At 36.2% G+C, this 16,926-nt stretch overlaps 1 protein-coding gene across 6 annotated transcripts; it reads left to right on the top strand.

The window, feature by feature from the left end:
- The first annotated feature begins 447 nt into the window (after positions 1–447).
- On the top strand, positions 448–6,355 carry LOC106779069 (zinc finger HIT domain-containing protein 2). 6 transcript variants are annotated; one of them, XM_014667101.2, is made up of 6 exons: positions 448–921; positions 1,076–1,243; positions 1,524–1,596; positions 2,144–2,288; positions 5,232–5,273; positions 5,414–6,355. In XM_014667101.2, the coding sequence occupies exons 2-6, from the start codon at positions 1,170–1,172 to the stop codon at positions 6,277–6,279; spliced, it is 1,200 nt and encodes a 399-aa protein (XP_014522587.1). In that variant the 5' UTR covers positions 448–921; positions 1,076–1,169; the 3' UTR covers positions 6,280–6,355. The 6 variants fall into 6 exon arrangements, with proteins under 6 accessions (XP_014522587.1, XP_014522585.1, XP_014522586.1 ...); XM_014667099.2 differs by having other exon boundaries at positions 449–921; positions 5,223–5,273; XM_014667100.2 differs by having other exon boundaries at positions 449–921; positions 1,053–1,243; positions 5,223–5,273.
- The last annotated feature ends 10,571 nt before the right edge of the window (positions 6,356–16,926 follow it).

Here is a 16,926-nt window from a genome sequence, read left to right as displayed (position 1 = left end):
TAAAATATTTATGAATAGTTTAAATTTTAAAGATAGTAATTAAAAAATAAAAGATATATATAATTATAGATATATAATTATAAATATAGTTATAGATAAAAATAACTTTTAGTTATTGAAATAAAAAATATTATGAGTAATATCGTATAAATAATTTTTTATTATGAGTAATTATTTAATTTAAGAATAATTTATTAAAATAATAAAGGAGTAAATAATTTTATATGTAGTTAATAATGAAATTTTAAAAATATTTTTTTATTATAAATAATTATCAAGTTAAAAAATAGTAAATATGTATATCTCTTTGTATATAATTATCTTTATGACATAAATATATAATTATATATGAAATTTTATTTTTAAATTTCAGTTAGGGAGTATGCCACTAAACTACAGAACATTCAAGACCAATGACCATCAGTTCCAACTTTTGGAAGAGTCTGGTTGGTAAGTTACGTCTTAGAAAACGACTGCGTTTGATATAGGAGAAGAGAGGGAAAAAAAGAAAACAGAAGCGAAGAAGAGGTTGTTTCTTAATACCAGATCGTAAATTTCACATTTCCTCTCTGCCACCCTGCAATTACCATCCAACACTTTTCTGTTATTCACCTTGCTCTGCTACTACCGCCGTGGCCGCACAGCCAACCACCACCGGAGCCACAACTCTCTCTGAAAACAACGCGCCTCCCGCCACAGCGCCAAGCCCTCGCCTCCGCCTTCTCTGTCATTCACCTTGCACTTCTACTCTCAATTCCCTTTATTTTTCCATCGCGCTGCTCCCACACGGTCAGCCATCCCCGGAACTACAAATGCTTCTCAACTCACGCCACACAGGCAAACCCTCACAGCAGCCTGCAATATTCGCTGTCTCTTCTATTCTCACATGTCTTTGTTTCTTTACTATTTCCCTAAATTAAGGTATCTCTTACTCAACATGCCACCTCACAAATTCACCTTTTTATTTTCATTCTAAATTTCTGCTTTTTTACACGAATGTTGTAGCTTTGGTGTTTAGCCACGGAAGGGTAGAAACCAACTTTTGGCTTTAGTGTTCTTTTACTTTTGCTTGCAGATTCTGATCACAACCGAGTGAAACTTATGCGTTCGATTTCAATTTAGTCCAACATTTCCTGAATATTCTGAAACATCAAAACACCCTTCCGGACATGGCTGATAATATTGTTACTTCTGCCAAATCTTCTACTCCTTCGCCGAACCCTATTCGGATAATCTGCCACGTGTATGTTCATCTTCAACTTATTATAAGTTTTCTTCTACATATATGTCTTTTTTATCATTATACTAAGATGAAGATCAAGAAGCGTTTTTTGCTGTTTTTTTAATTTATTTTCCGATTCTTATTTTGTTTGGAAACACGCTTAGTTCTATCAGTTGATATTTGTGTACATAAAAATTAGAATTTTCAGTTCTAGTTTATTCTGCAGGTTGAATATGACTAGATATTTTCTATTTCTTTTAGATCAAGCTGTTCTCATTTATTCCATTTCATACTGCAACAGATGCCAGAAGCAGTTTTCTCAGTACACGTGTCCTCGATGCAATTCACGATACTGCTCCCTCCAATGTTACAAAGTATGTACAGTAGTTGTCTGTAAATTGATTTAAGCTGGTTAAGTAAGAGTTTGATTCATTCTTTGCATAGAAGCTGCATGTGTGCAACCTTACATCATTGATTAAGTTTTATTCCCATAATTTTATGTGCACTAGCATGCTAATTCTTAACAGCTAAAGAATATATATGACACATATTACTTTTGAATTTGGAGCAGAAGAATTTCTGCATGGCAGTAGTATGCCCATTCCAGTTTAGGTGCAAGTTGTCTTAATATTTTTTTGAGATTTACAACTTTTATAGACATTCAGAGGATAAATGTTACTTCTGTTTACCATTTTTATTCTCCCCTTTTGCTTTTGTATCTCTGTATCTCCTTTTGCATTTATTGTGCCTGCTTTACTATGGTGAGTGTTCTGACTATTCTGAGAACGCTTTATTTAGAAATCTGTTATGCTTTTATTGTGTTTAAATGATTTTGCAAATTGGATGCTACTTCATACTTTCTCTATAGATACGTTGAGTCTTGATCTTTGTTTGCTTGCAAACTGTTGTGAATTTTGACAGTCTCATAGTCTCCGTTGCACTGAATCCTTCATGAAAGAAAATGTAGTTCAAGAGCTTCAGCAAATGCAGCCTGATGAACAGACCAAAACCAAGATGTTGGACATACTGAAAAGATTTCATTCGGAAGAGGAAATGGATGAGGATTGTAAGTCATCCATATTTTCCCCTTGCTTTTATATGTTCCAGAGTTGATTTGTTGCAGTTTTTCTTGTTTGGTATCTATCTTTGCATGGAAGCTTACTTACTCTTGTTTTTCTTTATTTCCTGAAGCGTATTCATATATTTTTTGTTTCATGTTGTAATTACATATAAACAGCAGCCTAGATTTATCCCGATAGATACAGGGTAAGCTTCAATTAAAGCCATTGGGATCTTTTGAAAATTAATTTTCAGTGGAACATGTGGCTGAACGAAATTTTTCCCTGAAAGATTAAGTTCGTGTCATGTTTGTCCTGGAGACTCGGCTTTGATAGAGAATCCCTCTCGAGGTGCTTAATAGATGTTAATGCAAGCACTTCAGTCCAGACAGTAAGAATGCTTTACTTGAATTTAGAGATGGCCAAAAATCAGTGAGTTTTATCTCAACTGGTGTGTGTGTCTATAAGTATAAGTTTATCCCATAAAGAGGAAGGTTACAACTTATACCCCTTAATCTAAAGCTAGGTACACCCAAAATCAACTTTTATAAAAGCTGTACAGCAAAATAATACCACCTAATTTAATAGTCTCCTTCAAGATGGAGCATATAAATTGTAAGCACTAAATTTGAAACATATAAACTGAATTGTAGACCCTTTTAAAGATTTAGTTAGAATGTTTGCAAGTTGGTCATTAGTGTTGATGAATCCAGTACTAAGTTCCTTGGACAACAATTTCTCCATGACAAATGACAATCATTTTTCATGTGTTTATTTCACTCATAAAACACTACATTGGAGGCAATATGATTTCATTTTCCCAACTTCGCAAAATTTCCACTCTAGAAGTATTAGCTTAATTCACACAAGTTCATAGGTGGCCAAAGTCATAGATCTGTGTTTAGCTTCTGCACTGGATCAGGCAACAAGACTTTATTTCTTGTTCTTCTAAGAAATAATATTCCCTCCAATGAATACACAATGTCCTATGGTGAACCTCTTGACAATGAGAGAATCAACGTAATCAGCATCACAATACCCTTAGATTTGAGTATTTTTCACTGTCCTCGTACAATAATCCTTTTCCTGTAACTTCTTTATCATATCTGAGAATGCAAATCACAACACTGTCATGATAAAAATCGGGACCATGTATAAATTATTAAGTTTTTGTTGGCATCCTACAATGAGTCAGCCACAAGGGATTTTTTCAGTTCTTCTACAGCAGCCCAACCTTTTCCTACATATGAGAGCACAATATGATTGGTCTGTTTAAGGGAGGCTGCTCTTAGAGTTGTATCAAGGAAACGTTATCATTAGCAAAGATATATCGGGCCATTTCCAAAATAAAGAGGTCTTGAAGGATTTGAGTATTTCTAACACATTGGGCTCAATTGATTGCCATAAAACAACACATAGATAGAAGTCAAGCTTTGTCACTAAGTTTATATTGAGTGAAAATAATTCTATCTTTCGTCTCCAAATGGTCATGGTATCCTTGAATAACTCTATTGAAGCAACCATGACAAGTAATTCTTCCAATTGAGTTTTGTAGTTGCATTAGTAAGAGTACCATAAATTGAAAAAAGATGACCAGCTCCTATCAACTTGAATTTAGAGATAGCAAAAAATCACTGAGTTTCAACTCAACTGATGTATATGTATATATTTAAAAAGATGAGTACTAGTATATCTCAAAGAGGAAGGCTACAGCCTATGCTCCTAACCTAAAGCTAGATACACCAAAAAACAGCTTTTATAAAAGTACAACAAAACTGTAACAGCTTTATCTGACTGAATGGACAAGGATGGTTTTTTTCAGATGAATACTTGTTGGAAAGCTCCACTGGTGGATCTAATTTCTTGCTACATAGTCCTTCTTTATTCAATTCTCTCTTTGACCAGCCCTTTTTTCTCTTGGCCTTCCTTGAAGACTAAACATGAATCGTGGGAAGCTCTTTGGCACCCAACCAATTGGCCAGGACATAATTGATGTTACTGGTTGTTGTAATCAGCTGTATTAGTCTGAGATGCATTCAATTGAAGATACTTCAAAATTGGTTGGAAGGTGGATCTTCTGCAATTATTTAAACCTAAAGAGTTTTTTGGCAATGATTATCCAACTTTATCCTGGATGCATTTATTCCTGTTCTTATGTTTGTGTACTGTCTTGCGTTTATTGGTAAAATATTGCTAGAAGAGATGGTTTAGAAAGTATGCCTGTGAACTATTCTTCTTCGTTATGTTCTAAAAATTCATATAATTACTTGAGTAGATGAATTTATCTTTTGCTTCCTACACGTGACTGATTGCTCAAATTCATTAATAGAGATCAGAAAATATTAAAATGTTGACTTTTGTTTGCTTGTTAGAGAAGAGTGATTAATTGTCATAACCTATTTGAAATGTTCATTGCCTAATTGGAGGAATTTTTTTTCTCTCTAAAATATATATTAAGGAATCTTTATTAAGAAAAGAACCCCAATAATAGTTAGGGATGAAAAGAATCTTCAATAGTGGAGTCTGGCTGCGTCTTTATCTATAGAAGATAGAATGAGAAAATTGACTAGGAAAAAGAAGGAACAACTGTATAGAGGGTTAGAGTTCCGCAAGTCGCAAGTCGCTAAGGAAACAGGAAGATGCTGATCTATTATCCCTTTGCTACCGAGGTCACCTGCTATGTAGCCAAAACATCAGAAAAGGAAAGAAACAAGAACGTGCAAAATTGATGGACAATCTATGGAGCATTCAGTTAGTAGGACTCTATAATTAATGAAGCTCAGACTGGCTAGTCATCTACTGAACGTGAATAAATTATAAAAAGTGCACTCTTATTATTTTGTGTTGATTGCTTTAGAAGATCTGTTAGATGTAGTAATTATCATGAGCTATCTTTTCTACTACTTGAGAAGTGAGCTAAACTTGTACCTTTATATCCTTAGCTTTTGCAGATTCAACTTTATCCGAGGAGACAATGGAAAAACTTTTGTCTGGTAAGTTCCTATTTAATGCTGCTTATTATCTGCTGTAACTTGAACGTGTATTCTGATTGCTTGCTCCTTCTATACCAGTTAAACTGGTTTATGTCCATGTCATCATAATGTAAGGCTGATATATTTTCATATTCTTACAGGACAAGAAATCAGCTTTGATGATTTATCTCTTGAAGAAAAGAAACAGTTTCATAGAGCAATTGCTTATGGGGAATTGAGCAAGATGATTAAACCATGGGATCCATGGTGGTCAAAGCCTTCTGCCAGAAAAATCCGTCTCAGTAGTGAAGGAACTCAGCTCGTTCAACTACTTCCTGAGAAGGAATTGCCAGATGATATTGGAGCTGAAGAATTCAGTGAAGTTCCTACCGGGCCTGAAACCCCGCTTCCTCCTCTAAGCAGTCTTAGTTCTAGGGAGCCATCGCCCCTTTTGACTGTTCACCTAGTTGATATTCTATACAGCTACTGTTTCACCCTTCGTCTCTACAATGGAGATTGGAGGTCAGATGCCCTTGGGTCAGTCACAGTTGTATTGAGTCTGTCCTCGGTGTTGGGTCAAGGTGCTCAGCCAGAGACAGTGCTAGAAGCCCTTTCTCATTTCTTGGAGCAGGTATGCTGTCCAGCTTACAGACACGTGGGAGGATTGCAATTTGGTTTGAGTGTCATTGATGATGTAATCAGTCTACTTAGTTTGGGAACTTCTGCTTTGGTATGTGCCCTTTGTGATATGCATCGGTTGATTCAAGAAGGGGAAAAAGAGGCCAGATCAGAAAGGCCAAGAAAGTCACGGAGGGATGGGATTCGAAGGGCTATAAAGCTAGCAGAAAGGAAGATATATTTCATCATGTGTTGGGTTCATGAGCAGCCAGAGGAAGCCTGGTCTTCTTTAGCTGCCATTGTAAGAGCAGAAAAGGCATCAGCCATGGAATTTCAGTCGAGCAATAAAAGTGAAAAGTTGAACAATAAAGCAGAGGCCAAAGGCAAACGTTTAATTGAGGAGATTTAATGATTTTTGCTCTCTCTCTCTCTGTCTTTGTAAGATTAATCTTTTATGTTATGATAATTACGGGCTTCAATGATTTTCCTATTCCAAATCAAACGGGTTAATTGAAACCTGTGTTGTCCAGTTCCAGATGCTGGGACAGCTGAATTATTATTTGAAGGCAATGATGACTGAGGAAAAATGAGGTTAATCTAGTACTATGACAAGGGAGGAATCCAATGCTTAAATACTTTAAAATAATGTTCATCAACACTTCTAGAAAACAAATCAAATCGCTGAGGGTGATTATAGAAACTTTTCTGTATCTGCTCTCTCACTCAACAGAAAGAGCATGTATAGGGGAAATGAGAAACAATGCCTTCATAACATTAGAATCGAATCTAGTAGGATGAATTTAGTGTTGAAGAGTATAAATGTTTTTTATAGATTTTAATTCAAATGTTATTGGACCCTTTATTTCTTTCATAAAGTGACGGATGGTGTTTATTATTAGGCAGTTTCTGTCTGCACCTTCCTTGTTTCTTTCTGCACCTTCTCTTTTTTCCTTTCTTTCTCATCTCCTCCTCTTCCTCTTTCATTTTTTGCAATCGTTTTCGTTAGCCCCAAACCCCCACATAACCACTCATTTCTCTCTTTTCTTCTCTTTTTGCTCTTTTCTTCTTTAATTTTTCATTTCTCTTCTACGGGGAGACAAGACGAGAGAAGGAGTGAATGTCATTTGTTTCCTCTTCCTCCTGGTTTTCTAACTAGCCCTTCTTCTATGCTTTCCAGTTCCATTACATGACCAAATGGACTGTTGGAAAATGCTACCATCGATGTGTCCAAGTGGAGAAAAGGAAAGCTTCTAGGACAAGGAATATTTGGGCACGCGTATCTGGGATTGAATAGGTAAATAACTTTATTATTTTTTAGCCTTCAAATACAAGAAATTTACGGTTAATACTCTTTTGGGTTAGCCTGGGACAACTTTGTAGCACGCATAATTTGCAGTGTTCGAATTTGTGGTTTTGCTACCCTATGTTTGTACTGCATGACCAATAATCAAAAGAGAGTTATTATCGCGGATTTAGAAATTAATTGCTTAGTTTAAAGTATGATAAATAAATTACGTAGTTATTTCTTTGATTTTCAAATTTACAATTACAGTGTTACCATATCCTTTGGAATGTTTAGTGATACATACCCAAGAGATAATAAAAATAGGTGAGGCAGAGTTTATAAGAGGAGAGAAAAGAGTGATGTGGCTTTGTAAGGGAATGATGTTAGTTAGAAGAGAGAGAAAAAGAAAAGAGTATGGGTTGTTATATATGATGAGGTGTAGGAAGTGAGGGGGGACATGTTTTGGTGATTATTCAGTGAGATTTTCAGGAGCTTGCTCTGGGCAGAGGGTGTTGGAATCTTCTAATGTTTTCTGGTTAATAATAATACTGGATTTGCATCATTTCTATTTTTATTGTTCATTTTGTTGATTAGTAAATTTTGGTTTCTGACAATTGGTCCGACCTACCGGATCAATATTTCTCGATCGGAGACCATGCCACCAAGGAAGAACAATGTTCAAGGAGAGCCAGCAAGTGAGGAGAATGAGGCGGAGCTGATTGTGGGTGAGGTCGCTAAACTCAAAGCGATGGTCGAGGAGCTCGTGGCGCAATTGTTGCAAAGCCAAACCAATTTGGAAAAGTTGCGTAAGGATTTAGCAGAACAGATCGTAACTTTACGCCGAGAAGCTGCTGAGAATCAATCAAAGCCCCTTCACTTAATGTCGAAGTTCGCCAATGTAGGGGGAGAACGAAGAGATGGGGTCAGGATCGGTGAATACGCAGAGAACGAAAAGTATGAAACAACTCGAGGAGGACGATTTAGTCGAATTTCGGCAATCGATGAAGAAAATAGAATTACCACAGTTCTATGGAGAAGACCCAAAGGGTGGATAGCGAGAGCTGAAGTTTATTTTAACGTACAGGAGACACGAGAGGCAGTCCGGGTGAATCTTGCTCAACTGTGTATGGAAGGGAGCACAATTCATTTTTTCCATGCTTTATTGAATGAATATGATGAGTTAACTTGGGAAGACTTGAAACGAGAGATGTTGGAGCGATACAGAGGCAGTGGAGAAGGGAGTATTTATGATCAATTGGCTGCCATAAAACAAATAGGAAGTATCGAAGATTATATTACAAGTTTTAAGTGTCTCATTGCTCAGGCGTCATGAATGCCCAATGAACAGTACTTTTCATATTTTACACAAGGGTCGAAGAACGAAATACGTGCGAGAATAAGAAGCTTGCACGTGGCACATCCTTTGTCCAAGGGGCGCATGATGAATGTAGCTCGTGCCATCGATGTGGAGATATCAAGGAGAAACAAAATATGGCAGGGAAGGGGAGAGTTTCGAGGGGACAGATCTCAAGTAGGGCAGCGACCCATTTCGACGATGGTGGGAAAAACGGGTCCAAAACAAAATGGGGGAAGTTGGGGTGGAAATGGGCCTGGCCCAAGTGTTCAGAAAGATTGAGGTGCAAAGAATAAAGGGGGGTCACGTGATAGAGGAACAAATCATCTTTCTTATCAAGAATTTCTCGACCGAAAACAAAGGGGCTTGTGTTTCAAATGCATTGGGAGATCTTGTGTTTTTGAAGTTGAAACAAAATAGACAGCAGTTTGTTATGAGCAGAATTAATCATAAATTAAGTGTTAAATACTATGGACCATTTGAAGTAGAGGAGAAAGTAGGAGAGGTGGCATATTGTCTGAAATTACCACCTACTTCAAATATTCATCCTGTTTTTCATGTATCTTTGCTGAAGAAAGCGGTGGGCAAGTATAAGGTGGAGGATGCTCTCCCTATAGGGTTAGATGATGACAAAGCCGAAGTATTAGTTCCTATGGCCATCTTAGCCACTAGGAACTACACCAAAAGAGGGGAAACTAAGAAGCAGGTACTGGTACAATGCAGAGAGCAAAATGCAGACGAAGCCACTTGGGAAGATGAATTAAATATTCGAAGTCAGTTTCCAGAGTTTAGCCAAGGCTTTAATTCATGAAGAAGGCATTGATACGTACCCAAGAGATAATAAAAATAGGTGGGGCAGAGTTTATAAGAGGAGAGAAAAGGGTGACGTGACTTTGTAAGGGAATGGTGTTAGTTATACTAGAGAGAAAAAGAAAAGAGTATGGGTTGTTATATATGATAAGGTGTAGGAGGTGAGGGGGGACACGTTTTGGTGATTATTCGGTGGGATTCTCAGGAGCTTGCTCTCGACAGAGGGTGCTGGAACCTTCTGATGTTTTCTGGTTAATAATAATACTGGATTTGCATCATTTCTATTTTTACTGTTCATTTCGTTGATTATTAAATCCTGGTTTCTAACATTTACTCTCTGCCCCAATGTCCATATTTTGTACAAATTACTAAAACGATTTATATTCCACTTTCTACGTTTGACAGTGAAAATGGGCAGATGTGCTCAATAAAAGAAGTCAAGCTTGTATCTGATGATCAAACGCCCCTCTCTATTATGTATAACACTGATATGTTTGCTGTGTTGTATGTGCTATATATGCAGTGTTGGTAATATAAGATATAAGGTATATGTTCTGCAAGGATGAAAAAACTAAAAGGAAAGCGGTGAAGGCCACAATAGAAATAGGATGAAGGTTCGTCCAATGGATATCCGCTTTCACGGTTCCCTACCTTTTTTTATTTATTAGATTTTTGGTTTATTAATTAATTTTTTTTTGTAGAGTTATTTATTTGTAGTTGATTTAAAATTTTTTGTATATTTATTTATAAAAAATAAAAATTGTTTTGATATAAAAGAAAAAAATCGAGGGATTTACATAAAAGAGAGATATGTTGGGTCTTCAAGGAGGTTGATATCAATATGAAAATCCATTTCAAGCTTTCTATGTATCTTTTAACCAAACAATTACTTTTCACCTAAGGACAATTGTAGAATTCAGGTGGTAGAGGAAAAAGTTGGAGTAGTGTAGGGAATAATCCTCTCTTATCTAAGATACCAAAGTTTTGATCCATGGTTCAAGTGAGAGTGAACTAATTAACAAAGAGTGTGTGATTTCGGAAATTTGATTTGTGAGATTTTCCAATGTTTGATGAATTAATTAGTTTGTGATTTGTAAAGAAGTGCAATACAAGATGGAAAAGCCATTCTTGATTTTGGTTTGGGTGTTCCCTTCAAGCACCTTTCCTTTTCTTCCATTTTTTCCACATTCGTTTTCCAGAAAAAAAAATACAAACAATTATTCTCTTTAATGAATTTAATTTATATTTTTAATTTTAAAAAAATTATAAAAAACAAAAACAAGAATAAGAAGTAAGTCCAAGTCGTATATTTATATATAAAAAAAAATCATAAATACATCTCGAAAACCTAATCCGTAAGGTATTTTTGAATTTGAAAATACCCGTTGGACATTCGTTCCGGAATTTCTTTTATATTTTAGAATAACTATTTCGGAAAGTATTTTTCGAAAGAAAAAAAAATTCAGGTAGTGTTCTAATTTTTTTATATATATTTCGAAATGAGTATTTTGGAAGGCATACATGTGCAATTGAAGCACTATCTGCTTACGGGCATATAGCGAAGAAGAGTTTATTTCCACTCTGAAGAATTTTGTAGAAATTGTAAAAATTAAGATTAAAACAATAAAAAAATGGAGTTATTTAGAGGAAAAACAAAACCATCATGATTATGTTTCGTTATATGTTGATTGAAATATATGTGCCCATTAGCCAGAATCAATAAAATGGTGTATTCACAGTCTCAATAGAAATCCTACAACAATAATGTAGGACAAAATTCCTGATGAAGCATTGAGTGAAATGAAACTATGTTATGTGGATGTCTAGCTCATGTTCATACGCGATGACAACATTAAGAGATGTGTCTCTCTTGGGGTTAGTGATTAATTAAAGGTATACAAATTATTTGATACAGTTAATAAAAAAATTATAATCAACATAGATGTAATCTTTGAATAATAGAACATTTGGAATTGGAAGAAGAAAATCAATAAGGTATTTTAGATTGGGGGAAATGAAGACTGAGTGACACACCAAGGAACAACCTTAGGAGAGCGAAGCAGAAAATGCGTAGTGACAGGGAATAAAGATGCCAAATGCAAAAAATGTTGGAACTAACTTCAAACAATTTGAAGCCCACAACGAGTCTCATATTCTAGCACTTGAGATTCCAATTGAAGGGAGGGCTAGAAGCATCAAGAGAGAATCAATTTGGATGGTTGATTACGAAAAGGGAGAAGGCTTATAAAATGTTGATAACGTAAATGTATGCTAGTGACTGAAAAGTTACATTCAAAAAGGCTGTTAAAAGTAAGAAGTGGAAAGATGAAATAATGAAATAAATGAAGTAAACAGAAAAGAACGAAACATGGGAGTTAATTGGCTTGTCAAAAGGAGTAAAGCCTATGAGAGTAAAATGAATATTCAAAACCAAATTCAAAGGAAAAATCAACAAATTTAAAACAAGACTAGTGGCAAAAAGATATGTATGACAACATAAAGTGAACTACACAGAAGAATTTGAACCAATTGCCAAAATTGATACTATATGTACAATACTTTCAATGGTTGCAAAACATGTTATTGGACTCCCTCCCTATGTGGAGAATAGGCCCAAATATTGTGGTCCATTATGTCTCATTAGGTTAAAATGAGATGGGTCATATTAGTAGAACAAAAGAGAGTCATTTAAAGAGAGGTAAAAGCCAAGTGAGAGAAAAAGAAAGAGTGAAAGTCATTCCCGCATAACCCTAAACCTGCACTGGTGTTTTCGTCGCTGTGGAATCGTTCACAGTTGGATCGAGCTGAGTTTTGGACAGTAGGTTCCAGACATATGGTTCTTCATTCTGACCGTTCGGATTGTCAATCGGAGATCTAGATTGGAAGAAATCGGTCCCGCATCAGCAGCCCTGTTTTGGAGAATTTTCATCTTTTTTGTTCTCATTTGTAAGCATTTGTGCTTAGTTAATTTGGCTTATTGAAAATACCATTTGGTATTATTATTGGAGACTCTTTTGTATCCTATTATTTATCATAGTTGATTTTTCTTTGGTCTGGACAACTCGTGGTTTTTACCCTTGTATTGAGGAGTTTTCCACGTTAAAAATTGTTGGTGTCTCTTTGTGCTTTGTATTATTTTTTGTTCTATTTGTTTGGTGTTCCTCGCAGATTCTCGCAAGAAGGGGGTTGAATTTCCGCTGCGTTATTACTCTTTGCCAAGTTGTTATATTTGTTTTGGCCTTTCTCCCCATCAGAGTGGCATCAGATCTCTTTGGTTAAGGGATGTTTAATTTGCGTGAATGATGGAGGCACATACAAAATTGATTCCGTTGAATGGAGAAAATTATCACTTATGGAAAGGCAAGATGAAGGACTTGTTATTTGTGAAAAATTTGCATCTTCCTGTTTTTGCTTCCAATAAGCCAGAATCCAAGTCAGATGAAGAATGGGATTTTGAACATCAACAAGTATGTGGATTTATCAGACAGTTTGTTGATGATAATGTTTATAATTTTGTTGCTAATGAGACACATGCGAGAAGACTATGGGATAAGCTTGAGTCCTTATATGCCTCTAAGTCAGGGATTAATAAATTATACTTGCTGAAAAATTTTGTGGAGTTGAATATAAGGAAGGAACTCCTATTTCAAATCACTTGAGTGAATTTCAAGGACGCTATGATCAATTAGCTGGAGTGAGTATAAAATTTGATGATAATCTATTGGGCTTATTCTTATTAAACTCTTTACCGGATTCGTGGGAGACATTTCGAGTTTCCATGTTAAGTGCTACCCCTAATGGTGATATTTCTTTGCAAATGGCAAAGAGTGGTGCTCTTAATGAGGAGATGAGAAGGAAGACACCTGATACTTCATCTCATTCAGAAGTGCTTATATTACAGAGAATAGGGGGAGAAGCCAAAAGAAAGAACAAAACAGTGATAGAGATAAAAGCAGGAGCAAGTCCAAGTCTCGGTACAAGAATGTGGAGTGTCACTATTGTCACAAAACAGGGCATATAAAGAAGAACTGTTTTTTGTGGAAGAAAGAGAACAAAGACAAAAAGGGTAAACAAAGAGAAAGAGACGATGATGATGATCGTGTTACTACTACTACATGTGGTGACTGTTAAGCCATTGGCAAGTGTATCAGATCGTTATCAAATAATATAATTGGTAAACCCAATATCGTTCTTCCCAAAGGACTCTTAGGCCTTACTTTTCATGTAAACAAATCGCGTAAGACTTGAGAAAAGAATTAATTTGGTGGTTATATATGCAAAGAACAAAAATAAACATGCAATGCAGTTGATTCAATTGGTTTTAAGAAACTATGGATGAATGGTGTTGTTGGGGTTTACAATTTCATCTTATCCACTCTCATATATCTACTCTTCTTATTTACTTCACTTATTTATCTAATTGTCATGCAAACTTTCTAGTTTACCCTTAACCCAATCCCTTGGTGAAAAGAGCCTATTATTAATTACCGGCTTGCTATCCCTAGCTGCAATGCGTTCAGAAGCAAATACAATTGACCGTCCTACCCCTATCCCTAGGCGATATTAGCATAATCAAGGAATTTCTCACCAGTTCATGACATTACCGTACGTCCCCATATCGATAAAGACAAATAACTTTTAATGAATGAGTTAAACAATAAAAGCATTAAAGCATAGATGAGAACCCAACAATTGATAAATAAGTATATGACAAGCATATGAAATAAATAAGAATTTGAATATATGAGAGTTTCAAAAGATTACATTGTTCCCCAACAACAAAGGGTTTAGTTCGCCATAAGCATGGTGAAACTAGATGAAATATGATGAAAGAATGGAAGAAATAACCCTAAACTTGGTTGATTGGAGCCTAAGCATCCAAGGAACCTCCTCCAAGGTGTGTGGAATAGCTTTGGACGTTTCTCTCTGCCAAAAGAATCCCCTTCTAATTCGTACTGATGCTATATATAAGCCCAAAAAGATAACAGAAAGATAACAGAAAGATTTACAGAATCTAGCTAAAAAAACAGACAACCGCCCAGGCGCCTAAAAATTCACCGCTTAGCGGTTTGCCTCTTGCTGCTTTGACCGCTCAGCGATCAGTTTTGCCGCTAAGCGGTTTCCCTCTAATCGCTCTGAGCGCTTAGCAGACCATTCTGGCGCTCAGCGGCTTGCTTGACCCTTCTTTTCATCATTTTTCTTTTTCTTTCATGGGTCTAAGTCCACCTTACTTCACTTCCATCTTTAATTCATCTAAAAACCCTGCAAAACAATGCAAAACAAGCATAATATCGCTAAAACCAACTTTTGACTCTCACAAGACACAACTAAGTGTTTTACTTGATTTAAAGCTCATTCTAAGCCATAAAAGGGTGTGTTTTACTTTAAAATTTAAGCATGAAAATAACAGTTTTTAGACCGTTATCAGTGACCTTGTTTGTCTTCATGATTATGACACTATTAACCTTGTATCTGATGAGAGCATGTGGATAATTGATAGTGGTGCTACACTGTATGTTACATCCAGGAAGGAGTTCTTCACATCTTATACACCTGGTGATTTTGGAGTATTGAAGATGGGTAATGATGGGGTGTCTAAGGTTATTGGTGTTGGTGAGGTTCACTTGCAAACCAACATGGGGATGCAGTTGCTGCTTAGAGGAGTTAAACATGCTCCAGATGTTCGCTTTAACTTCATTTCTGTGCAGGTGCTTGATGATGGTGGATATGATAACCACTTTGGTTCTGGAAAGAGGAAGCTCACCAAAGGTAACTTGATTGTGGCTAAAGGGGAGAAAAACTCTAAGCTTTACTGGACAAAAGCTTTGGTTGCTAAAGATAATGTGAATGTCGTGTATATGGAGTCATCTCTGTGACAAAGAAGGCTTGGGCATATCAGTGAAAAGGGACTTAACTGCTTAGCTAAAAAGGATGTTCTCTCAGGATTGAAGAATGTAGAGTTGGAGAAATGTTCTCACTGCATGGCTGTTAAACAAACCAGAGTATCCTTCAAGAAGCATCCTCCCTCTAGAAAGTCAAAGTTGTTTGAATTGGTGCATTATGTTGTTTATGGCCCGTTGAAGGTAAAGTCTTTTAGTGATGCACTTTATTTTGTTACTTTTATTGATGATTATTCCTGGAAGCTTTGGGTTTATGCACTATAGAGAAAGGACCAAGTTTTGGACAAGTTTAAAGAATTCCATGATTTGGTTGAAAGGCAGTCAGGCAAAAAGTTGAAGCGCATTTGTATTGAGAATGGTGGTGAATATTGTGGGTCGTTTGATGCTTATTGTAGACAATATGGTATTGCACATGAGAAGACTCCTCCCAAAACACCTTAACTGAATGGTTTAGCGAAGAGGATGAATAGGACATTGATTGAAAGAGTTAGGTGTATGCTTTTTGAAGCGAAATTGCCTAAGCATTTATGGGGTAAGGCATTGTTTACAACAGTGCATGTTATCAATCTAAGTCCTGCAGTTGTTTTGAACTCTGAGGTGCCAGATAAGATTTGGTTTGGCAAGAATGTTACTTATGATCATTTACGTGTCTTTAGTTGTAAAGCATTTGTTCATGTTCCGAAGGATGAAAGATCCAAGTTGGATATGAAGACAAGGTAATGCATCTTTATTGGTTTTGGTAAGGATGAATTTGACTACAAGTTGTATGACCCCGTCGAGAAGAAAGTTGTTAGAAGCCATGATGTGCAATTCGTGGAAGATCAAACCATTGAAAATATTGATAAGGTGGAGAAGTCTACACCTAAGGAAGATGGTAATGTGGCTGATGTTGATCCAATTCGGTTGTCTATTAATGACTTGGATATTGATGTTCATGATGATGAACAACATGGTGATATTGATAATCAGTAGGTTGGAGATAGCTTGAATGTTCCTATTGATAATGTTGATGAAGAGGAACATGATGTGTCACAAGATGAGAGTCTTGGTGATGTAACTGAGCTACCTGAAGCTCAACCCAAAAGATCTGATAGGCCAAAACAACCTTCTAAGAGGTACTCTTCCAATGAGTATGTGATGTTGACTGATGAGGGAGAACCTGAATGTTATGAGGAGGCCATTGAAAGTGAAGAAAATCAAAAGTGGTTGGATGCAATGCAGGATGAGATGAAATCTCTGCATGATAATCACACTTATGACTTGGTGAAGTTGCCTAAGGGTAAGAGAGCCTTAGAGAATAGGTGGATCTTTAGGGTGAAGCAAGAGAACAATTCTACATCTACCAGATATAAAGCCAAATTAGTGGTGAAAGGCTTCAGACAAAGAAAGGGTGTTGACTTCAATGAGATTTTCTTACCTGTGGTGAGGATGACATCCATCAGAACTGTGTTAAGTTTAGCTGCTACTCTTGATTTGGAGGTTGAGCAGATGGATGTGAAGACAACTTTCCTTCATGGTGATTTGGAGGAAGAGATTTACATGAAGCAACCATATGGTTTTCTTGTTGAAGGCAAAGAAGACTATGTGTGTAGGCTACGAAAAGCCTATATGATTTAAAGCAGGCTCTGAGGCAGTGGTATAAGAAGTTTGAGTATGTTATGTGTGAGCAAGGCTACAAGAAGACTACTTCTAACCATTGTGTTTTTG

Source organism: Vigna radiata, unplaced genomic scaffold (genome assembly GCF_000741045.1).
Source record: "Vigna radiata var. radiata cultivar VC1973A unplaced genomic scaffold, Vradiata_ver6 scaffold_239, whole genome shotgun sequence".
Taxonomy (NCBI): domain Eukaryota; kingdom Viridiplantae; phylum Streptophyta; class Magnoliopsida; order Fabales; family Fabaceae; genus Vigna; species Vigna radiata.
Note: the sequence above shows the minus strand (reverse complement) of the source record. Positions and strands in the feature narration are given on the sequence as shown.

Excerpts from the sequence above, each read along its gene's own strand:
- LOC106779069 (XM_014667099.2), top strand. The coding sequence starts at position 1,170 with ATGGCTGATAATATTGTTACTTCTGCCAAATCTTCTACTCCTTCGCCG. Across the intron at positions 2,289-5,222 it reads AGAGGAAATGGATGAGGATT|CTTTTGCAGATTCAACTTTA; the intron begins GTAAGTCATCCA and ends TTATATCCTTAG. Across the intron at positions 5,274-5,413 it reads AATGGAAAAACTTTTGTCTG|GACAAGAAATCAGCTTTGAT; the intron begins GTAAGTTCCTAT and ends ATATTCTTACAG.